Consider the following 24,847-nt stretch of genomic DNA (forward strand, 5'->3'; position numbering starts at 1 on the left):
TTGCATTTTGTTTTATTTGCAGTATTTCCTACTTTGTACTGCAACTGCTGCACAACAACAATGCCCCTCAAGATAAATAAAGTTTATCTTATCTTAAGTTCTTAATTATTATCATTTTAGATGAATTAAACACATAAACTCTTGATTTTTATCACAACAATTAAGTATTTCTATTTTTTGTTACACTAAAAAGAGAAAATAGTGGACTTCTTACTTCATTGCATTTGTATATATACCGAAATTAATGGAAAGCACTGTCTTGTTGAAAGGAAATTTGTCTTAAAAACTAAAATTATGCTTTGAAAGTGGTCAGTATGTTTTTTCTCTAAACGGACACAGAGAACAATGTGGGACATTATTTATTTCAAGAGAGATTATTAGCAGCCATAACGTCATATCTAATGTTCAGTAATTATTTAATTGTGATTTCTAGACAATGCACAGTTGTATTTAACAGTTGAAATAACATTTTCTGTATTTTTCTACCATTTGTCTCATCCCAACTGACTGAATCTGTAGTAATATTAAAGTGTTCTGTGGCTGTTTGTTGTTGTCGTCGGTGGTATTATACTTATGTATATGTATCTAACTATTGCTGTATGGCACATGATTAATGACATTAATAAATATTTATCATCTCATCACACATCATCAGTGTTCGTTCAGTTAACAAACTGAAGACAAATAAAGAAACTGGACTCTGAATTAGAAGATAAACATGTTTTTATTCACTCGCTAACGTTAGAAAACAACATGTTAACCATTCATTCAGGTCACACCTGTACAGTTCACAGAGCAGTCGGCCAGGTGAGCACACACACACATTTAAACACACACCCATACAGTCTGTGTCTGTGAGTGTGTGTGACATCTTTAGTGTTTTATTGTGACTGAGGTTTCAAAGGAAATCATGTTAGAAATGTTTTAATCTTTTCTTTGATATGAACATTCACATTTAGACAGTAAAAGTCTTTTAAAACCAAACAGACGTACATTCTTCAAACTGATAAAACACGACGCCGTTGATATTATGACGTTGTAGTGTTTTTAAACTAAAGTGCTGATCATTAAATTGTCCCTTACAGGCCACCATATGATTAATAACAATCAGAGAGTCTTCAGGTTGTGTTTTTATGTGATTTGTAAGACGACATTAAAAAAAAATCATTCTCTGAGCTCTTCTCTGTTATTGACATTCATTCATTCAGCCATCCGAGGGTCAACACAAGACCTTATTGTTAGTGATACAGGAAAAGAAGTTTATTCTAACGCCAACTTCAAATTGTTTTCCTTCTAACATACATAGAGAAACATAGAGAAATAAAAGCCTCCCTTTCATTGACAGACCTGATCAAACAACACAGTGTTTGTTTCATTGTACCCCCTTGTAGTGCCAGGCAGGTGGAGTCTAGGTATCAGAGAGAGCCTCAACTGACTTTGAGATGCTCATCTGTGATTGGTCAAACTCACTGTCACCCACTAGTGACACCGTGCACGTATCCTTTATTAGAAAAGTCAAAACTCTGAGATTCTTTTTTTAAAACCTGGGAGAATGTGTTGTTTTGGAGAAAACCTATAATGTCATACTGCCATCTGGTGGCCTTTCATGACACCATGTTATTTAAGTATTGTTATATATTAGATTATAAAAGAAATACTCAGAATAGTTTTTATATTTTTTCTTTTTAACTCGATCATTTAGGAATTTTTTGTTTATATTTTTTCTGCCTTTGTGAAGCACTTTGTGACGTGGATTTTGAAAAGTGCTCGATAAATTAGATTTATTAATAAAATATGATCATGTTGTGTAACTTGGAGAATCTATAAATGAGATTAAATGTTCCAGGTTCCAAAGAATGCTTCGACTTAATCTCTTTGAGTATAAAAAGAACAAACATTTGCAAAAGTGGGTTTTGAAAAATTGCTGAAACATTGAAACAATGAAAGAAACATGTGGTCCATTAATCAGAGATGTGGACAGCAATTAATCCAGAATCAGGTTAATAAAAATATGAATTATTTAAACTCATAAATCTGGCATTTCTAAAAAATTCCAACTTTAATCTCAGAATTCGGACTTTTTCCTAAATAATTCCCCGTATCCCTTATTCAGTTACATATTATTATTAGTTTATCCTTCAATTTACATTAAAGAGTGTGTGTGTGTGTGTGTGTGTGTGTGTGTGTGTGTGTGTGTGTGTGTGTGTGTGTGAAAACACAAGGAGTGGTTTTCATAATTGAACTTTTCCCTTCATGATTTAAGTGGATTCTTAAAACACAGACAAACCAGAATATAACAGATTTCTGCATAAAGTCTGTAAATGTTTCATATTCATCATGTGAATTCAATTTAAAACAGATTACAGGCTTCTTACTAGTTTTAATAGACGACATCACCCCCCCCCCCAATCCTGGCCTCTCTCCATTGTCTCCATGTTAGATTTAGAATAGATTTTTAAGATGTTACTGACTCACTGTTAAAGCTCCTCTGGGTCTGGCTACAGAGCAGAAATGTTGATCCCTCAGACGGGACCTTCCAGCTGTTTCAAAGTCCGAGGCTTAAACTAAAGATGACCGTGCTTTTCCCCATCAGAACCCCTCGGCTTTGGAACAACCTTTTCTGTTAAATCAATTCTTAAAACCCCTTTTTATAGATCTTATTTTATGTGATGTCGTTTTTCTGCTTTTATCGTCTTTTTATTCTTTTTATTTAGAATGAACTTTGTCTGGCTTTGGGGTTGTTATATTGTTTTGTGAATATCCTGATTTTGCTTTGTCTGTCAAAGCACTTTGTAAACTCTGTTCTTAAAGGTGCTACATAAATACAGTTATTATTATTGATGACTGATATGAGTGATTATTGACAGAATAACTCTGACCGATTGATAATACGACGATCAATAACAGTGATATGTGATCTAGTGACATGCAGCGCTGTATCGACATGTGTCTCGTGCCTCATGTTGGAGTCAGAATCAAAGATTGTCGAACATTAAACGATGATTAATGTCATAATATCTGTCAGCTGTCATTCCTCCAACATGGCGGCGTGTTGAATTACATTCTTCATCTTACCGATTCAGATTCTCAGACAACAAGAGCAAAGTTTGTCCTGAGGGGACAGTGAACGCAGCACTGTGCGTTTGTGACGGGATAATGGAACTTCCATCCTGCGGCGTCGTGGCGAGTTGTCTCACAGGAAGTTGGTTTTGAGCGTGATACTGGGGGAGGACTTGGCGGCGGGGTTAGCGCTGCTCGCTTTCGCGTTCAGACTCTCCTGGTTTCCCTTGACGGCGGCTTCCAGACGAGACTTCAGGTGAGGAGACGACGCAATGAGAGACCTGAGGGAGCGAAAAATACATTTCATCAATCCTGAACTGTCTTTTATTAATTACTCATTTATATGCTTCTATAATTATAGATGGAAACATATCAAAACAAAGCCACAGTGCATATTAGCTGTGAGTTTAGTTGTTGTTGTGTATCACATGATATGAAACTGAGAGAAGACGGCAGCGCTAACAATCTACAGAAAACTAAGAAACTTTACGTGTTTGTCATCAACTTTACCGACTTCACTTGAACTGTGTAGCATCTGTTACCTGAACACAGCTGAGTGCTGCGGGCCAAGGCGCATTAGGTCCTTGAGCGCCCCCTCATGGAGAGAGCGGGATGCTGCGGGGGCCGAGCCCAGAGCGTTTTCATCCAGGAGGAAAGAGATGAGGAGCGGCAATAAGATGGCCACCAGCTGAGGACCTGCAGGTCAGAAAACATCGTGTCTCTTTGTAGCTCTTTGTATGTACAACAGGTAATGATGCCTGGACTCACTCACACTCAAAGCTCATGAATATGGTGCATTAAAGGAGTTTCTAAGTGGTTAAAAACAGGTTACTCTGTATGACCTACATAAGCAAACAAGACCATCACTGAGAAGATTGAATATTTATATTAAATTATTCTTAATGCTCGCCACCGGGTCCGATTCCCTGCAAAATCAGACAAAACTATTTATGGCACGCAGACCGGAAGAGCTCATGTTTAGATTTTCGCAGGCAACGTTTGGCAGTGAGTAGTACGTGCTCAAGATACGACTGCTTTTGTCCACAGAGGCCACCAAAACCATCCAAAAAAAGAAAGTTCATTTTAGATGCTTTAACTCTTTATAGATCTTGTTGTACTTTGTTGTACTGCATGTTCTGTGCTGGACTCACGCTGTGACTCGTCTGCAGCCTGGACCAGAGCCTCCATGGCTCGGATTCCCTCCAGGACTCCCAGCAGCTCCTCTGGACTCTGAGGACGACTCCTCTCCACCTTCTGAGGAGGCATCAGACAATAATAACTATATCATCTGATCAATACATGTATCTATCTGATCAAACAGCAGCTGACCAGACGCATCTGAAGAGTTTCTTTTCAAAATAAGATCATGAAAATATTCAGATTCGTCCAATTGTTTGCCTCTTGTCATCATCCATTTCATATTTTTGACTTTTGTATTGATTATTATTTTCCATTTCCAAAAATAAGCCACGTCTTTCCTCGAGACTGAACTTTTACTGCACTATTTAAGATATGACCTCTTGCTGCAAAAAATATTTCCTCATGAATCTAACATCTCACACTGATTTTCTGTCGACAAGTTAGGTTCAGATCTTTATTGTCACACAGGAGGATACGCTTCTGTGACTTACACTGAACCATGAGTCAAATACAAACATGATGAAACATGAACACACAGATGACACCAGACTTCAGTTCAGTACCTGGAGGAATCGAACCAGCTGCGGTCCGAGCGCCTGGATGTACGGGACGGCCACGCCGGGCTTGAGCCTGAAACACCGACGTTAACAGCTGATAACATCGACTCACAACCTGCAGAAGGGAGTACACACCACTTATCAGAAACTTTCTTTAAGAAGATATTACGTCGTCCTCACATCCTGAACTACCTTCTATTTATTTATCTTTATTTTTTTATCTTTCTTCATAGATAAACTATTAACTCAGGAAACAGAAAATCACGATCGTCTCTCACTGTACTGACCAGCGGGTCTTTGGCATCCATGCTGGCCGTGAAGCGCTGCAGACAGAGTGCGTGCAGCGGCTCGACTGTGCAGACGTCGGGACCAGCAGACAGCAGGAAGATGGTCAGAGCTGTGAGCAGGCTGACCTGATCCACGACCGAGTCTCCTGAAAATACACACAACTAATCAAAACACTGAATTCAGGCACATTTTTATTCAACGCTTGGTTGTACTTTACATTTCTATCGGATCTAAACTGACATTTACTAACTTTTATCGGCCTGTGTCGTGTCAACATTTCTCTTATCTCTTCCCTAGTGCTAGTTAGCGTGTGTTTCTACAGACGTAAAATGGTTGCACACCAGTTGGACAGAAACTAAGACAAACGAGGAACATTAAGATTTGTCTTTGGAGCATCAAACCACCGCAAATCGAGAGGAAGATGCTGGAGATGTGGTTTGTGGACAGACAACAGCTGCTCCCGTTATAAAAGAAAGGTACGAGCCGTACAAGACGAGTAGAGGATAGAGGAGTTTTTATTTGTCCTCCACGATTCGAACCCTTCGTGCTTAATGTGCAAACAGACCCGCTCTGGTTTCAAGAGGGTTTTATTGAATGCATTGGTTGGCTGCATTGCATATTGTATGTTCTGGGTGGGATGACAGATTAATAAACAGACTGGATGTAGCTTTTTATACTTTGCGGTAAAAGTGGCTCCTATTGACTTTGTCCTCTCAATGTGGCTCTCGCGTAAAAAATAGTGAAGACCACTGATCGAAATGAATAAATGATTAAAATAATATTGCATTTGTTATTAAAGTGTGTAGTGTACCAGCGTCCCAGAGTCCCAGCAGTGTGTTCAGAGCTGATCTCAGCAGCAGGTTCCAGGCTCCTCGACTCTTCTCCTGTCGGCTCATCGGAGACGTCACAACGGACTTCAGAGCCTGAAGAGCCGCCTGGACCACCGTGCCCAGACCGGCCCTGCCCACTGAGCCTGCCACCGGGGCACCTGGGGGAAAATAGACAGAGCGCTGACGTGTCTACAGAACAAAATCATGGTCAGCAAATTACTATTAAACCAACATGAGGTTAGCTGTGCTGCACAAAGATACAAGTTGTATCTCTGACAAAGTAGCTCCTCCTGGAGAGTTTGCTGCTGTCAGTGGACTGCTTGTCTAACTTTAATGGTGTGTGTGTGTGTGTGTGTGTGTGTGTGTGTGTGTGTGTGTATTACCAGGGTGTGTGCTGGGCTGGTGCACCAGCTCTCTGAGGACTCCCAGCAGCAGGTAGAGGACGGTGGGGAGGATGGACACGCTGCCTGCAGGAGGACAGACAACCATCAAGTCAATCAATCAGAGAGTCCGATAACACAAACACAGTTTAATCAGTAAACTAATGCTAAACTAACATTATTGTTAACATGTTAGCATTAGCATGTAAAGGCTTTTGTTGCTCTCACCTTCGGGGGAGCAGACCGACGGCAGCTCAGACAGGACACACAGAGCGGACGCCACCAGCCGACAGTCGCTGTCAGTCAAACTCCACACAGAACCTCCAGGACCTGAACTGCAAATAAAAAATGTAAAGTTCCCAAAGCTGACGTCTTCAAGTTGCTTCTTTTGTCCAACAGTAAAAAACACAATTATATTCCCACAACTGAGAAACTGGTACTTGTGTAGAGTAATGATATGTTTGCTTAAAAAACTGCATTGATTTACAGTCAATTTCTAAATGTGTTTTGTCACCACAACGAGTCTAACACAAGAACCTCAGATTCATCTCTCCTCCAGGCTCTTACATCTTTTCTCCTCTTCCTCATGTTTATATCATCAACATTACATTTAGCAGACAGAACGACTTACAGTCAACTAACTACACTTTTACCTAATTAATACCTTGCTGTGTATATCTAATAATCAGTTCTTTAGTTTTATTTTAATATCTTATGGTATACTTTAAGTTTATTATTACTTTTATGTTCCTAATAATGCTTTATATTTAAATGTATTCTTTTTTTATTTTGCTGTTGTGAAGCACTTTGTAATTATGTAGAAAGGTGCTATACACATTTATTTTATATGTATTATTACTATTACTGCTACCTCCATCTTTTTAGGGTTTCCTCCTCTTCCTCACACTCTCCTCCTCTAACCTTCTCTGTACCACCCCATCATTTCTCCTCTCCTTCTCCCCCCTCGTACCAGTTGGACTGGTTCCCGCCAGTTTGGGGCTGAGCTGTGGAAGTTTCCGGACCAGCACACAGAGGCACAGCTCGAGTGCTCCAAACACCAGGGAGCGCCCGGGAATCAAACCACCGGTGTCCCGTCCCTCGCCGAATTCTGGCAGCGTCTCTTTCTCCGCTGCGCCGTCATCCACTGAGGAATAAAGTTTTTTCACAACGTTTAGGTGCGTCACAGTGTGTCTAACAGTGTGTCTAACAGTGTGTCTAACAGTGTGTCTAACAGTGTGTCTAACAGTGTGTTTTCACCCTCAGCGCTGTGGCGTTTCTCACTGACGTGTTCCTGAGCGGCCGTCACGATCTGTCGTAGTAAATCCAACACGGCGAGCTGAACGGACACCGACTCTCTGGTCACCATCAGCCTGTGGAGGACGCTGAGCAGCTCTACACTCAGAGCCTGCAGACAGAGAGAGAGAGAGAGAGAGACAGGCAGACAGACAGAGAGAGAGAGAGAGAGACAGGCAGACAGACAGAGAGAGAGAGAGAGGCAGATAGACAGATAGACAGACAGTGTCAGTCGAGCCGGTCTGTAACTCATACTTCATGAAAATAAGAAATACAAGCACCAAATTAGCGACCATGCTGAAGTCAAAAGAGGCCTTCAGATCTGGTCTGGATGAGTCTTTGCCCTGATTCTGAGCTGAAATTTAGTATAAAATCTGGCCTGGATCAACTCTTTTTGGTCTAGTATTTAGCCTGGATTATGATCTGGAATCTGGCCTAGAATCAGGTCTTAACTCTGGTCTGGATTCAGGTCCATCTGTGTCTCACCTGGTCGGTTCCAATCTTAGCTCGGGGCCATGAGACGTCCAGCAGCGCCTGCAGAGCTAGCAGACAGGAAGTGATGTTCTCCATCTGGTCCTCCGAGTGCGGAGAACACAGGAACTCAACACTGACCCCTGAATACAGGACCAACACAACCAAACTCAATGCAGAAAAAACACAATTTAATTAAATAAATTCACTTTTTAGTCCTTAAATGTCTGCTGGGTTTTGTAATAAAACCAGTTCCCTACCCAGTATGAGATGCAGTCGGTCGGCGTTGATGTCCTCTGGACTCTTGGCTCCGCCCCCTGTTTGCCCCATGGAGGTGGGCGTGGCTGGACGGGACAGGTAGGCAGGTGTGTCGTCTGACATCACAAAACCTGCAACACACAGTTGCATATGGCTGTTTAACACCTGTCTACGTCTTTACTCCTTACATCTAATAGAAGAGCATTGAGGAGTGAGTAGGGGGGAAGAGAGAGGAGGAGGAGCACTGACCGGTGCTATGGAGCCAGAGGGAGGTGGCGTGGAGGATGGGCGCCCAGGAGGAGGAGTAATGAGCTCTGGCTTGGTTCACCGTCTCTGCTGTATAGAAAGAACCTCCTGGAGGACAAAGATGAGGACAAACTCAAATTAACTTTAAAAGATACTGAGTGGAATTTTCAGAAAATACTTTTTATTATAACACCGGTGGCCGTTAAGTGAACTGCAGTCAGTCGGCCATGATCCTCGTCTCTTTCTCCTACCTGTCTCAGGTAGCTGTGATGCGTAGTCCTGTGGGAGGGTCAGCAGGGCGTAGTCCTGCAGCGCTGCCAACCACAGGCGGCTCAGTGTCGACAGATCTGATTGGACCAACGTCAGGAGGCCCGCACCTCCCGACTCAGAACCTGAGCTGTCATTGGCCAGCGGGGAGACTAACAAATCTGATGCCCTATCGGGGTTTTCCTTCTGTCTGCTCCTCTGAACGGCCACGATGTAAACCTGAGAGAAAGACAGAGAGAGAGTTTAGCTCAGTAGTTTTTTATCTAGTGAAGACACATTTTTATAGGCTCACATGCACAAGTTATTATCTGGACATTATCTTGTGCTCACAAGACAACAATAGGGAACACTTGTAGAGAAAGATTGAAGGGGCCACAGTCACTGCATAAAAATATATTTTTTATTTATTGTATGCTAACGAGTTTGACAAAATAGTCAAAATAAAGTCAAAAGTCAAAATAAACACCAAGGATGTACAGTATATACTGATTTCTCTGAAATAATTAATTAAAATTTATGTTCCTATTCTCAGATTTATTTTATGTCTCTTTTATTTAGTAATATACACACATTTATTTTATCTTTTTCATTTTGTATTTGATTTAATTATATATTTATTTTTGGAAAAGTATTTGTTGAATATAAATGACTTTTAAGACTTTATTCCAGAATAATAAATAAACAGTGGAACCATTGAACACCCACCTCGGCCCAGGCCTTCAGGACAGCCAGTGTTTCCATGGTAGCGGTGGCTTCATTGTACAGCTGGCTGGACGTGTCCCTGCCCACCTGGACTTTAGCCAATGAGGAGGCCAGGAGCTGATGGACTCGCCGCAGGTCACGCAGGTCACTGACGACACCGCTGGCAATCCAGGCGCTGCATACCTGCAGAGGACAGGACGGGGTTAAAGGTCACAGCGGATTACATAACGTGGTGCTCTAAACTCTGTAATGTCTCTCACAGGAGTCCAGATGAGGCTTTTTTTTTTACCTGGACTGACTGAGCAGCCTCACGGAAACATTTACATTTATTAAGATGATTATTGATGATTGATCACCTGGCAGGCCTTGGCGGTGACGTCAGGTGGAGCGTCAGCAGTGAAGGCTGGTCTGAGAGCAGCTCCAACCTGCACACACACATACAATGAAATAAAAAAGGATGCACATTATTTACCCTTACAAAGATTGAATAATTTTATGCTGTAGTGACCATGGGATGAAAAATGTAGTTTTAATTGGTTTAAATGGGAAAAATTTTGTCCTTAAGAGTGTCTGCATTTTGAATACATACTTTATTATTATTATTATTATTATTATTATTATTATTATTATTATTATTATTATTATTATTATAGGAGTTGAGGTTGAAGTTCCAAAGTAAAAACTCACACCCTTTCCGAAATGTGTGCCATATGCATGAACTCGGCCAAAATGAAGTAAAAAATAAATAAATTAAACATAAAAATCCAAAAACGTCCCTAGTGAGGCACAAGAGTTAGAAATGGTCATGAGTTTGATCAGTGGTCCTTACGTTAGCCTGGTACTGCTCCAGGATCACATGACCGGGAAACTCCGGTTCGGGGATGGCTGAGAAGCGTCTGATGATCACCAGCAGGGTCTGGAGACCCGCCAGCCGCAGCTGGTCGCTGTGGTCTGTCGCCGCCATGAATGCCATGCGGACCAGGTCGCCAAGATGGAGCACCAGGAAGTCTGTGGGGAGACAGGTGAGGGGTCACGGAAGTCTGCAGAGCCCTCACACACAGACAAAGTGTGAACAAGGCCACTATCGTTTTTCTTACCGGTGGACTTGTGCAGGCGTCGCTCCTGAGCCAGAGCCATGTCAAAGTGCGCCGGGTCTGCAGTCTCACACTGAGCTATGATGCGACACACACACTCCATGGCGAAGCGGCGTGTGGCCCACCGCAGGGCCGTGAACGGGCCGCTGGACTCTGACTGAGCCTTGAAAGCAGAGGAGTCGTCGTCTCTGCCGGTGTCCCCCTCCTCGTCCTCCTGCTGCGCCTCAACCGGAGCCCGACAGTCTGAAGGGGAATCGGCGTGAAAGTTAACTCCTGACCCTGAAAACTCAAGGTCCACTTAGTAGCTTTTATTGTTTGTGTTTATTACCGGTGGTTGCAGACAGGACGTCCTTGCAGAGTTTGAGCCAGTGTCCCAGTTTCCCGCTGGTTGCGCTGGATGCCATCATGTGCACCAGAGTCTCCTGGATGTCTCTCCTCAGACCTGGATCTGACTCCCGGTCCAACAGAGTGAACAGAGCTCCTTCCAGACCCACCTCCTTTATGGTGACGTCTGCAGAGACAGGGGGGTGTTAGGATGTCAGTGTATGGAGAGATGTGCGTCTGTTCTGAATGATGGGAAAGAAATATGTGTAATAAACAGGAAATACAATGAAATAAATCACTGTGTCTCAAACTGAATGTGCTGAAAATATGTAATACATGAAAAGAAAAGAAAGTTATTTTACTGTCCCTCCTGTAACCAATGTTGAGACTTTGAAAGTATGTATTCAAAAATGTCTGGATCTTTAAAATCATATATTATAATAAACTGCAGCTCCTGCAGAGACAAGACTGACCAAGCTGTGTGTTGTCTCGTCTGGGCAGCTCTTTGACGAGAGTCACGGCGTGTTCAGAAACCTCCACAGCCTCCCGCTGGACGAGCTGCCGCAGACACGCCACCACCGCCCGACGCAGACACAGGTACGAACTGCACAAGTGGGCCTGGACACACACACACACACACACACACACACACACACCACACACACCACACACACCACACACACACAGTTGTTCTGTGAGCAGGTTTAAGGTTCATCAGAGGACACATGCAGCTACACGCAGTGTTTCCTCCAGACTCAGAAACTAAACCTTCGATGAATAAATATTTTTAATTACTGATCACTAGTTTTCTCAAATTATTATTTTCTCAAATTATTAATATTACAAGTTTCCAAAGCCCAAAGTGGCGTCTTCAAGTTGCTTCTTTTGTCCGAAAGAAAAAACACAAACATATTCTCACAACTAAAAAGATATTTGACATTTTTTGCTTAAAAAACTAAACAATAAATCGATTCCCAGAATAGTTTGTTAAAAAAAAGCTGATCACATGATGGTAAATTGAGTAATTATTTAAGATTCATTTATCAAATTCATAGGATGACTCTTTAAGATACATTTGTTGAGCTCTTTCTAGAGGAAACACTGAGCAGTTTCACTGTAGGAGATTAAAACAGCGAGCATGGAGGATGTTAAAGCAATACTGTGGGTAAAGTTGTGTTATTAAGTTAGCCGTCAGTCTGCAACGTAAACTGCGTGAAAGTAAATTGCAACAGAAAAAGCAACAACAGTGAGTTAATATGGTATCAAAACAAAGCAAGATGTTAAAAAGCTGAAAACCGCGTGACGTGTTTCATAATTAACGGATGTTAAAAGAATATTTAAGTGACACAACTGTTTTCCAAAAGAAAAGTGTTGATGGAGAAAGAAGCTGAAAAAGAACAAAGTGAGACAAACAGCAGCTTCAGGCCTTTCGAGAGAACCTACCAACATAGAATAATCCAACAAGATCTCCTGCAGGACACAAAACACACATCGGTTTACTGTCTGCTCACAATAAACGTGTTAAACTCAGAATGACAATTCTAATTACTATTATTGCACATTAACCTTTAAGCAGTTGTTGATGTTGATGCAAAGTTTTATGGGTATTCTGTGGTGATATGGTGCAATTTGTTTAAATAAATGTATAATGTATTTCTAATACATGCGTCTCTGGTGTTGTTCTTTCACACACCTTTGCTGAAAAACAATTGAGAACCTCTGCCGTAGAGCATACCGCCCCCGCTCTTACATGTTGAACATGCGAATATGTGACAAATAAATCTTTGAATCTTGAATGTGAGCATAGAACGCAGGTGTAGTTCAAGTGTAGTCAGGTGTACTCACACACAGTGCAGGTACGAGGCTGGCCAGGTTGACATGTGGAGGTGAGAACATGTGCAGCTGCTGCAGACAGGAAATGGCTCTGGCCTGAACCAGAGAGTCCGGACCGTCCTGCATCACTCCACATCCCACCAGACAGCTGGAGCGCAGACCGGACACTGCTGCACCTTCACCTGACAGACACAACACACATCATTCACACCTGCTGCACCGTCCCCTGACAGACACAACACACACACTTCTGTGTCTGTCCTCAGGTGTGATGTGCGTATTACCCTGCAGGTCGGGGCCCAGGCAGGTGATGAGGGCGTGCAGGCAGCGGCCCAGGCTGTGGTGCACCTCTGGGTGGGTGGGTGGTGCCGACAGCAGCAGCCGCAGCACCAGCGTGAAGGACGGCTCAGCGTGGGCGCGGTACAAGCCCCCGGACAGGTCGATTACCAGAGACATACTGTGGACAGACCAGGTCTGCACCCAACAGACACACAGGGAGGACATTGTGTCTAATCATCACATCTTTAAAATGCTGTGTGAGGGGGGTTAAGACTTTGTTTTAGGGTTAAAGGAAAAGTTTCTGGTGAATTTTAGAAACAATTTAACAAATGTGACGTACCTGGACCTCAGGTGAGGTGCTGTCCTGGCTCAAGGTGAACAGCACTCCCAGGCAGGTGGACAGGTGTTGAGGTGAACTGATTCCTCCGGTGTAGCGGTACAGCGCCCCAAGAGCCAGAGCGTAGCCACTGCGAGACGCTGCGTCCCGAGCTGTCTTCAGCCTGAAATCATGATCCATACGTTTAGTGACAGTAGCAGCAGTAGCAGCAGCAACAGCAGCAGAAGCAGCAGCAGAAGCAGCAGCAGAAGCAGCAGCAGAAGCAGCAGCAGAAGCAGCAGCAGAAGCAGAAGCAGCAGCAGAAGCAGCAGCAGAAGCAGAAGCAGCAGCAGCAGCAGAAGCAGCAGAAGCAGAAGCAGAAGCAGAAGCAGAAGCAGAAGCAGAAGCAGAAGCAACAGAAGCAGCAGCAGCAGAAGCAGAAGCAGAAGCAGCAGCAGCAGCAGCAGAAGCAGCAGCAGCAGCAGAAGCAGCAGCAGAAGCAGCAGCAGAATCAGAAGCAGCAGCAGCAGAAGCAGCAGCAGAATCAGAAGCAGCAGCAGCAGAAGTAGCAGCAGAATCAGAATCAGAAGCAGCAGAAGCAGCAGCAGCAGCAGAATCAGAAGCAGAAGCAGCAGAAGCAGCAGCAGAATCAGAAGCAGCAGCAGCAGAAGTAGCAGCAGAATCAGAAGCAGCAGCAGCAGAAGCAGCGGTTGGAGAAGTAGCAGTTTTAATAATAGCAGGACGTGGCAGGTCTATTTGAAAAATACTTTTTAAACACAGACACAAGTCAAAGTGCTCCACATGAGCCAAATAAATGCATTAAGGCCTGTTAACTGCACCTGGCTTATATTTAACACAGGATGCTCAGAAAACTACTTTTGTGCAAAGAAACATTAAAAAATAAATGCAATAAAGACACACTGCACTACGTCACAGCATCATGACTCTCATGGTCAGACACATTGCTATATTTGGATCTCACAGTTATTTAAAGTTGTTTGGACTATTTCTGATTTGTTATGTTGCCGTCTGTCTGTGTGATGAATGTCTTTGGTTCAGGACCTGATTTGTGTCAACTGGAGCTACTTTTAGATCGTAGGGACTGGAAATAGATTACAAAGAATTTGAAGACTTCTTGTTTCAGCATCTGTTTCATAACAAAATGTATATATATATATATATATATATATATATATATATATATATATATATATATATATATATATATATATATATATAACAAAACATATAAAAATACAAATAAATACTAAAACAAACATCTTTCTCCAACCACTAAACAACTATCTGTAGCTTCTGTAAATGATCACATTAGTAAATGAGCATTACCCAAAGATGCTCTCCTGCAGTGACAGTATGCTGACATCTTGCAGCATCTTCAATATACACACACGTGTATGAAGGTGTGTGTTAACGTCCACCTACCTGTCGAAGCAGAGCAGGGAGACGGACACGGTGAAGCCGGGGTCTCCGACCACCTGCACCAGCCGGGCCAGACCTTCAGCAGCCAGACATCGCAGCAGAGGACTGACGCTCTCCAGCGCCCCCGTCAGGAGGGACAGCGCCGGGGAACGCACCTCGTCCGGCCCCAGAGAGCCACGAAGACCACCCTGGTGCTGAGGAGAATGACACAGGTTAGGTTTGCTGAGTTCTTCTGCCCCCAAGTGGACAACAAATAGATGAATGCAGCTTTAAACAGACATGATGATGCAAAATCACACAGCTACAATTAAAACACAATCTGTCTGTGCATCTGAGTGCTGTAATGCTGTGTTGGTGCAGAAATAACTACATCATGATGCCCATTTTTTTAAAAGTCTGAATTCATGTTTGATCGGTTCGCAACACGACAAGCAAACAACTTCTAAGATGTTTGCTTTCGGAGTGGAGTTCGGATCGATGCTAACGTTGTAGCTGCTCCTTAAACCCTCAAAATAACGACATCGTGCCGCAAAATATTTGCTACGCATTTGGTCTCAACACAACGGAGGTCCTGATGCTGACAGGTGTGGTACCTTGAGCAGACTGCAGAGGGCAGCACAGACGTGTGTCTGGACCGTCTGCTGGCGTTGACCCTTCAGCTGGTTCACCGTTTCCACGAACTGCTCCAATATTTTCACTCTGAGAAAGACAGACAAAGAATAAATAAGGCACGAATAAGAGATAACAAATAAGTACAACATATAAGCAATATGAAGTATAATACAATGCACGATAGAATACGAGTGTGCAAACATTATAATACATACACAATACGTTTTAGTTAGCGACGGTTTGATAGCGGTGTAGTGTAGTGTACGTGCAGAAGTGTAAGTGGGAGTATCCCCAGGCCAAAACAAAACGGCGTTAATGTGCCAGAACAGTATTATTGATAAAAAAGGAACCGTTGAAGTTTCCTGCTGTTAAATATCAGCATTAAGAATGGAACCAGCACTGAAGCACACTCCCTGCTCTCTACTGGTTAACCTGAGCAGCTGACATCGGGGGAGTTACCTCTGAGCGGAGATGACGTGGGGGTAGAGCGCTCCAAAGAGGCGGACGGCTGCGGCGGACAGAGCGACAGGAGGAGGAAGAGGAGCGGGAGCTTCATCGCTCTTCTCACACAGACTGAAGGCGTCGTTGTCCAGCGAGCCTCCTCCCACACTGCTGCCATGGAGCTGAAAACAAACGCACACACGCTCAATCATCGCACTGTTCTTCAGCCCTGCGGTGTACAGTGAGCATCATGCGGCACTCGTCACCTGCTCGTCGATGTATCTGTGGTCGGTGTTGTGGAGGGCGGGGCCGACCAGAGGCAGGTCGTCACGGTGACAGAGGGGAGGCAGCAGGGTGAGCTCTGAACACGGCTGGTTCAGGTTGTCCTGACCGGACAGATCCGACACCAGCTGGTTCATCACTAAACCAAAACTCTCTGCAGGAGGACGAGAGAAGTGAGAAACACTTTGTTTCAACTCTTTCAGAACAAATACTGAAGAAGAAGAAGAAAGAGAGACGATAAAGTGGAAGAGAGGGAGAACGGGACGCAACAAAGACAGAAACGAGGCAGGAAGGAGTGATGGAGGCGCGTTGTTACCTTGGTAGGTGTGTGGAGGCAGCAGAGCGAGCAGCTCGTAGACTCTCAGTCTGTAGACGAGCGACCACCTGCGAACTGAACTGCTGTAAGACCTGAGGAGAGCAGGCAACCTGGACACACACATGCAGACACAGGTAACACACACAGATGAGAAGGTTTCAGTGGAACAACAGATCTATAACAGGTGTAAAGATTTCGTGTGACTGACTTGGTGAGCAGGGCCACGGCGCAGGCCAACGGCGTGAGCAGACGGCTCATGATGTCATCGTTGACGAGCTCCCTGCAGTGCAGCAGCAGGTTCTTCATCGCTGCTCAGACACAAGAACAAAGTTGTTTTAAGTTCCTGTGTTTGTTGGTTTACAAGTGGAGTTAACCTCAGCTCTAAAACGATTAAACACAGAGATCCCTTGTGCAAACATCATCACGCCCACACACGATGTCCTCGATGACGACTTAAAGCTGCTGCCATCAACTTATTTATTGTCACATATAGAACAATTACAGAAGCAGTGATCACGGCTCCCTCCAACAATGCTCATTAAATATGTATGAAAAGAAAATCACGCAATAAAGAACGAGAATCACATAAAATAGTGCAGAATTAAAAATTTTGAGACAACATATATAAAATAAATAATATAAAATAAAAATATGCGTCTTTGTGGTGTTGGATATTGTTGGCTAATAATCCTTGTGTATTTAAAATGTTGCCAACATTGTCACACTTGTTTACATTGTCTGTTTGCAAACTAAGAGACAGATGTGTGGGACTGACCGAAGAGCGCCCCAGCACGTCCCTCCAGCGTAACCTGCCACGTGAAGTAGTCCCCTCGTCGCAGCTCCATCTCCTGCTCCCTGAGTGAAGCAGGAAACACACACCGCCACAGGAGGAGGAGACGGGGCAGGTGGTGCTCTACTACCGCCGGGCCTGGACACACACACACACACACACACACACACACACACACACACACACACACACACACACACACACACACACACACACACAAATTAACGAAATTTAATTTGCACTGTTTCTTTGATTACAGTGACACTAATGTTCGCAGTGTTCAGGAGATTTACCTAAGGTGATGAGAGAGGAGACGAGCAGCCAGCCGGCCTGAGTCCTCTGCAGGGAGATCCGACTGTTCTGAGAGGCTGAACGCAGCAGGTCTTCAGCCAGACCCAGCACCACCTGCACACACGAGCGCACGTCAATACACTCACCTCTCCTGTATAATTATGTTGTCACGACACTGGAAGTTCTAACTTCAATGCAATACTTTGAAAAACATTGATATTCGATACCACGGGGAAAGAATGTACACGACAATGAGGGCGTAGAATTTCAGATTTTAAAAAGTGAAAGAAGTGCAGCTTTGTATTGAGAGTGAAAACATTTAAATATTCAGAATGATATGAATTATTATTATTATTGACAATATTACTGCATTAAAATAATGTTTGTTTCCCTTCAGGATAATATGGTTATGAACTACATTATCTCGTGGGGATTAATGCTAACGTTAGCATGGTACGTGGCACACTAATTTATGTAGTTAGTGCATTTTACCCACCATGCCTTTGGTGTGTGGTATTCCCAGGGGGCAGTGCTGCACCGCAGCCACCAGGGCAGCGACAGCGGATCCGTACCCGGCCACGGCTTCGGGGGAAGACTTCATCGCCATCAGCCTCTCGCCGCAGCGATCCAGCAGCAAGGAACACTGGGAAGGCATCGCCGTGGCAACGCAGCGCAGACACCAGGCGGCGGCCAGGGAGGCGGAGGAGGCGGGGTGGAGGAGGACGGAGATCACCGTGTCCAGGAGGGCTGAAGCACGGGAAAACAAATCAGAACACTTCAACTTCCTGAAGCCACGAGTTAGAGATGTTATGGATGTTTTGAAGCGGGTTGTATGTAACTTATCCTCCATTGTGTGTGTGTGTGTGTGTCCGACCTGTGCTGCTATCCGTGAGGAGGGGGGCGGCTGTGGATCCCAGTCCCTGTATGAGTCCTCCCAGTTCCAACAGGCAGCAGACCAACACGTGCTGACTGGCTGAGACGTCTGCAGACGAGACTCTGGTCTCCACGTTCCCATCAGTCAGAGCTGCATCTACACACACACACACACACACACACACACACACACACACACACACACACACACACACACACACACACACACACACACACACACACACACACACACACACACACACACACACACACACACACACACACACACACTTTTTACTACACTTACTTCTAATTTTGACGCATTAAATCAGTATGTCGTGTACCTATAGAGGAAAGTCTTTCCCCCTCTCCGCTCACCGATGGCTCGTTTCTGCGCCGCCACAGCGAGGCACAGCTGTTTGGCGGCGTTGGTCTGAGCCTTCTCCCCGAGGAGAGACCCCAGGGTGCTCCTCAGGATGAAGGAGATGCAGCGGTGGGTCACCACGGCGTCTCCCGGCGTCTGGGTGGCCCTGCCGTTGGACACCAACTCCATCAGCAGGGACAGGAACGCAGGAAAGTTTGCCTCCAACCAGGAGCCGCCCAGGGTGGAGACGAAGACAACGCAGGCCTGAGGAGGAAGAGGAGGAGTGATGAAGTAAATTCATCCGTTAAATCAAGTTCCCGAATTCACTCGTAGACGGCGACCCACCTGTGTGACCCCGATGCGGATGTCCTTGCTGACGGAGCTCGTCCCCTTCAGCATGTCTCCGCTGGCTCTGAGGAAACCCGCCCCGCCCCTCAGGAACCCCCCCGACAGCAAATCCATCACTTCCTCCAGCGAGCTCCGACCCCGCCCACCCTGCCTGGGGGCTGCTCGGAAGGAGAGAAAAAAGAGAGAGAAAGAAAGAAGCTCAAATATCAGTGTGTTCTCCATCCGTCACCTCACGTGTGTTCATCTCTCCCGAGTTTCTCTGCACGTGGAAAATAATATTCCCTTTCAGGAACTCTGAGCATTCATCAGGTGCGATGGCGTATTTAGGATTAAGAACATAAAGAGCGGAGCACTTTCACACCTGACGAGGATGCTGGTGTGCTGGTGATGGCTGGGTTTGTATTACATTAATCTCAGTTTATCATATTTCCATGTACAACTTTTATATCTTGTGTGTTTGTGTGTATCTTTGGATCATTTTCTCTCAGTGTACAGAGGTGCTCCTCTCTGGCCGTACCACTGGGCTGTCTGGGCTCCACAGCAGCAGCCAGCAGAGTTCCCAGCAGTTTGGCGACCGACACTCGGACGCTGTAGTTGGATCCTTCGAAAGCTCTGAAGCACAGAGTGGCCACATTCTCCAGCTCGCTGGTCCACAGGAACACCGCCTCCCTCTGCAGCTCCAGCAAACACTGACAGGACGATGCAGAGAGTTAAAGAAACACTTGTCTCCACATTAATTATCCGTCATTGATTATGTCTCCGCAGCTTCATTTTCACTGACACAAACTGCCTGGAAGCTTGGTTTCAAGTGTTTACGACCTTTCCAAACTCAATCAGCTGTCAGGAGATGGTTCACGCCAATCGGTGTTACCTTGGCAGCGGCGCAGCGTACCGCCATGGATCGGTCCGTCAGACACGTTCTTGCCGCCTTGTAGACGTCCCGATGACACGGCACGGCGCAGACACCCAAACCTTGCAGGATCTTCTCCAAACTCAACATGATCTCATACCGACCCTGAGACTGAGAGAGGAAGAGGAGGAATCACACGGTGTTTACATTTGTACTGCAATGAGGACTGTTGAGCTTTTATTTCACTGATGAACATTAAAACATGTTGCATTGAAAATGGAGTTCATTACTCTGTGTAATCGCTGTGTAATTAAATTGGTAGCAGATTTCGTTGATACAAACACGGGGGGGTTGTACTATATTGTCTCACATGGTAAATTCAGTATAATGTCCTAATTCCCAGCAGGAAAGGGAGGGATTATGTCCTTTAAGCCACTGCAAGGCTTTTAACATCTGTGCATGAAGTGTTGACGATAGCTTGCGAGTGGAAGAGTCGAACAGAGAGGAGTTATATAAAGGCCGTCTGCAGTTTAGCTTCATTTAGGAGAATAAAGAATGTACGGAAGGCAGAACTCTGCGTTGATACAGTACGAGCGGAAAAAAAGACAAGCTTTATAATTAGAAACAATTCCAAAATTAAACAACCCTAAACTGATTTAGTTGTATAAAATATAATAGACACTGAAATAAACTAAAAAGTTAAAAACACAATTATATTTTGAAATAAAAAACTAAAACTAAAACGTTTGTATTATTTCCCTTTTATCTTTAGAGGACAATGTTCTATAAATAAATGTGTCGCTTGGAGTCTGTGCAGGCGTTTCTTCCTCGCTTGATTGTAAAAAGTGAAACTTGTTTGTATTTCTAAAAGTAACACAAACTGAGCAGCTGACAAACCTCAGCGTTCTTCATGGCCTTCAGAAGGTTGCTCAGAGTGTCTTTGAAGGAGCCGACGAGCATCCGACCGAGCTGCTCGAACAGAGCACCGAGACACGCAATGGCTGCCCTGAAACACAAACACATGAATATATATCATTCTGGAAATCTGTCCATTACTTTTCGAGGTACTTCCTGTTACTGGCTTCATTTGACAGATATTTATAATTCCAAAAGTTTCCCTGTGGTATAAAGTATAAACGTTTTTTTCCATGTGCCATGAACGCAGCCTGACTTACAGTCGGGTCGGGAGTCCCGACGGAGAGTCGTCTTTGCTGCGGATGATGTCATTGCACCTGTCCACAAATAGGCTGGAAGCAATGGGGTCTCCCAGGCGATAAAGCAGGGCCAAGCAGTGGGCCAGCAGCCAGCGGGTCGGCGGGCCGGGAGAGCCAATCAGAACACACGAAAGCTGATCGATCAGACGCCGCTGGTTGTGTTTGATGTCGTCCTGGAGGGAAGACACAGATTGCGAAGTTTATAATTCAACACATTTAGGTTTACGATTCAGAATCATTTGAGCTTTTTGAATCTGAAGATCCAATAAATGAAATGAATCATTAATGATGAAGAGCGCGCTCAGCTCTCACCCGCTCAGTGGTAGAAAGGAGCTTCTTCAGGTGGTTCAGCCATTCAAAGATGAACTCGACCCTCTGATGTTCACCCAGCTGACCGCACGCCTCCTCGTTCAGCAGAAGGCTGTGCGCTCGCTCCATCCTGAACCTCAACCGGCACTTCCTCGTCCTCTTTTCCTTCTCCTCTCAGTGAGGATGAAATCTTCTATCTTGCTCTGCCATTCTCCTAAATCCTGTTAGACACAAAGAGAAGGAGGAATAAATACACAGAAAACAAGAAATAACATTCAGTAACTCACAAGAGACAGAAGTTGAATAATCTCCACAAACACAGCATCCTACATTTCCCTCAGTACAACATACAGTATACGATGGTGCCACTATGTTAATGGTGTGCTGCGTCTACTGTATGTCAACTTTGCTGTACTTTGGGAATAGACTAATTTCAGCCACATCGTGATATAAATAAATCTCTCGGACTTCACAACATCAGTTTTTACAGTTTTTTGTGGATTGCCCCTTTAAGCCTTCAGTATCTCTTCCATATTGTGCTGCGTTCATGTGCAGCAGAAACCAGACTTCTCCAGCGTTAATGCGTTGTTCTGTGGGAAAAACCCAACCTGCAATACAAACGCCGAACAAAACAACCTGTTAAAAGAACTTTTAGCTCCTCTGAGAGACTCGAACTGTTGAGTCTTTGTGTCCCATTGAGAGCTGACAGAGCGGATCGGACCGGAACAGGACGGGGAAGAAGAGACGCTGGGAGAATATCTGAGAGAGGACAGCTCATAAATTATTCAGCAACACAACTCTGTCTCCTCCATTAAAACACACTGTTCACAAAGACGCAGGAAGACTCTAAAAATAACCGTCTGTCAACAGAAAAACACACTCAGCTTAAAACACTTTACTGCAGAAGGAAAAAACCGTCCCACATCCCACTGCAGTGTGTGTGTGTGTGTGTGTGTGTGTGTGTGTGTGTGTGTGTGTGTGTGTGTACGTTTAGGCTAAATATAGGATTTGTAATAATAACCTGTTCATTTTAAAACAATAGACATTATTCTGCTACGACTAGAGTAATAAAACTGCCGAGTAATGATACATTCATCACAGCTTCCCAAAAGTCTAAATTAGGGCGATAAATTTACAATTATTTATTGTCTTTCAATGGAATCGTATCGTGATGAAATAATATATCGAGATATCGTGATACACATTTACGTCGTCTTAAATGATAATAATAATAATAACCATATAATAGATCTGATCAAACTCAGTTAAATCAAACTATTGTCTTAATCTGAAAACTCTGTATTTGTGTGCATGCATGTAAACATATTCAGTGTAACTTCCCTTGAAATGGTTTCTGAAAATACTCAGTACTTTTCATTTGCCATGTATTTAATTCACACAACAACAGGCTTTATTATGTGGTTATTTAACAAAGACTCTTTATTTATTGAATTATCAGAAACCTGCTATATTGTTATATATATCCTTATCAAGATATGAAATTAACTATATCAGGATAGAAGATTTTGGCCATGTCGCCGAACCCTAATGTCCAACATATCCAAAATATTCTGTTTCAAATGATAAAAAACTGCGAAAAAAAAACTTTTCAAAAGATTTAAAGTTTCTTTGTCCCCATTATTATAAAAATCAGTTGCATCCAAATCAGTGCCACAGCATCTCCACACACACACACACACACACACACACACACACACACACACACACACACACACACACACACAGAAAATGAGAGCACTTGTACTGGAGTATCAGGAGAGAACATTTTTTAAGTGCATCCCTAAAACAGACTCATCATTTCAGCTAAAATGACTTATATATATATATATATATATATATATATATATATATATATATATATATATATATATATATGTGTGTGTGTGTGTGTGTGTGTGTGTATATATATATATATATGTGGTTTTCAGCTGATGTTTACAGACCCCAAATATCTGTCACATTCACTTTTAATTAACAAGAATAATGTAAACAGTCTTCTATTTAACACTCATAAAAATGCCTGTAACATATCCCTAATTAGTTCTACGTAGACTAAAGTGTGTCAGCAGCTTATATAAAAACACAAACTGTCTCTGTCATCACTGAAAACAACAATAAAACAGCTTCATTAATGTTTTAAAAAGCAAACAGCAGATAACAGGCTTCGCTGCTAGCATCGGGCGGCTAACCGGGTTAGCTAACGAGCAAAAGTTTAAAGACAAACCGAGATAAAATGGGACTGTTTACCTGTTACTGTCCGTTAAAAGTCGTTAATCCGATCAGAAAAGTGTTGATTTAGAAACAAACGATTAGAGAGTTTATTTCCGTTTATTTTGATGCTCTTAATGTCACCGTACAAACAGCTGAACCGACCCACGACTGACTGAACCAACCAACTGTCAAGTCACCGGAAATCAACAGCTAATACATGCTGGTACCTTTTTTCAAAATAAAACACAATTATTTCTTTCTTTCTTTCTTTCTTGATTTATTACTTTATTATACAAGACTCAAATACAAACTTGTTTGGCATATTTCAATAATTAAAATGTAATTTGGTGTTGACACAGTACTAAAGAAAAAAAAGACCTTCAAACAACGTTTTGCATGAACCAGATAGGTACTCTCAAAGCAGCATAAACAAGTCCAATAAAAAATATTTTTTAGGGCGTTTCTGTCAGTCATGCATTAAATATTTTGCAAATATCTTGAGTTGATTTGTCATTAGTTGAAATGGGGCTTAAACTTTAAATATTTACACCTATGAATTAAGTGTTTACCCAACAAAATCAAGTTGTAATGGGAAAATCCAAATTTTTCTTCTTCATATCTAGCTACATCAGCTTTAATCCACATCACTTTTAGATTGAAGCCAGCATACTGTAAGAAATGTGTTCTAGTCTCAATATACCTTTCACTAAATCCACATAAATTGTTATTCCAATTAAATATTTAATGTAAAAAAGTGATTGAATGGATAGATGCTACTTTATGTAGGATTGGATAGGGCAAATATTTATTCCTTCTTTTCTTTGTCACTGTATTCTTGAAGAACATATATTATTTTCAGCTGATAAATGTAGTATTGTGTTAGTAAAACATATCGAATACATTTCACAACATCTTTGCTTTAATTGTTTAGGATTCCCACTTCCGGTCATGCTTACTCCCGCTAACTTAACTTCTCGTTGGTATAGCCAAGTCGATTAACGACTCATCGAGCGCATACACAGCTAACAACAAACTTCACGAGAGATTTTGCCCTGTAACTAATCTCCCAGGCAGAACACCTTTGCTACGTCCCACCACCGTCAAATCAACAGAGTAGGCTGCTGGATTACCAACTTCCCCAGTAGAA

The 24,847-nt window shown here is 43.3% G+C and overlaps 1 protein-coding gene across 1 annotated transcript; it reads right to left on the bottom strand.

Annotated features, from left to right (window-relative positions):
• Positions 1-705: 705 nt before the first annotated feature.
• Positions 706-23,873, bottom strand: heatr5a (HEAT repeat containing 5a). The gene is given in 42 exon segments (XM_029461026.1): positions 706-3,341; positions 3,603-3,756; positions 4,212-4,314; positions 4,764-4,827; positions 4,829-4,872; positions 5,045-5,190; positions 5,857-6,033; positions 6,259-6,342; positions 6,484-6,585; positions 7,226-7,399; positions 7,513-7,660; positions 8,035-8,162; positions 8,280-8,408; positions 8,527-8,631; positions 8,775-9,009; positions 9,496-9,675; positions 9,849-9,917; positions 10,322-10,500; positions 10,590-10,829; positions 10,915-11,097; positions 11,384-11,528; positions 12,756-12,925; positions 13,028-13,217; positions 13,363-13,522; positions 14,782-14,972; positions 15,372-15,477; positions 15,850-16,013; positions 16,098-16,267; positions 16,430-16,539; positions 16,638-16,737; positions 17,205-17,357; positions 17,513-17,624; positions 18,007-18,257; positions 18,385-18,540; positions 18,762-19,011; positions 19,093-19,253; positions 19,613-19,784; positions 19,967-20,116; positions 20,843-20,951; positions 21,121-21,332; positions 21,472-21,689; positions 23,737-23,873. Coding segments are annotated over 41 exon segments (6,150 nt in total). The 5' UTR covers positions 21,598-21,689; positions 23,737-23,873; the 3' UTR covers positions 706-3,193.
• Positions 23,874-24,847: the final 974 nt, after the last annotated feature.

Source organism: Cottoperca gobio, chromosome 22 (assembly GCF_900634415.1).
Source record: "Cottoperca gobio chromosome 22, fCotGob3.1, whole genome shotgun sequence".
Taxonomy (NCBI): domain Eukaryota; kingdom Metazoa; phylum Chordata; class Actinopteri; order Perciformes; family Bovichtidae; genus Cottoperca; species Cottoperca gobio.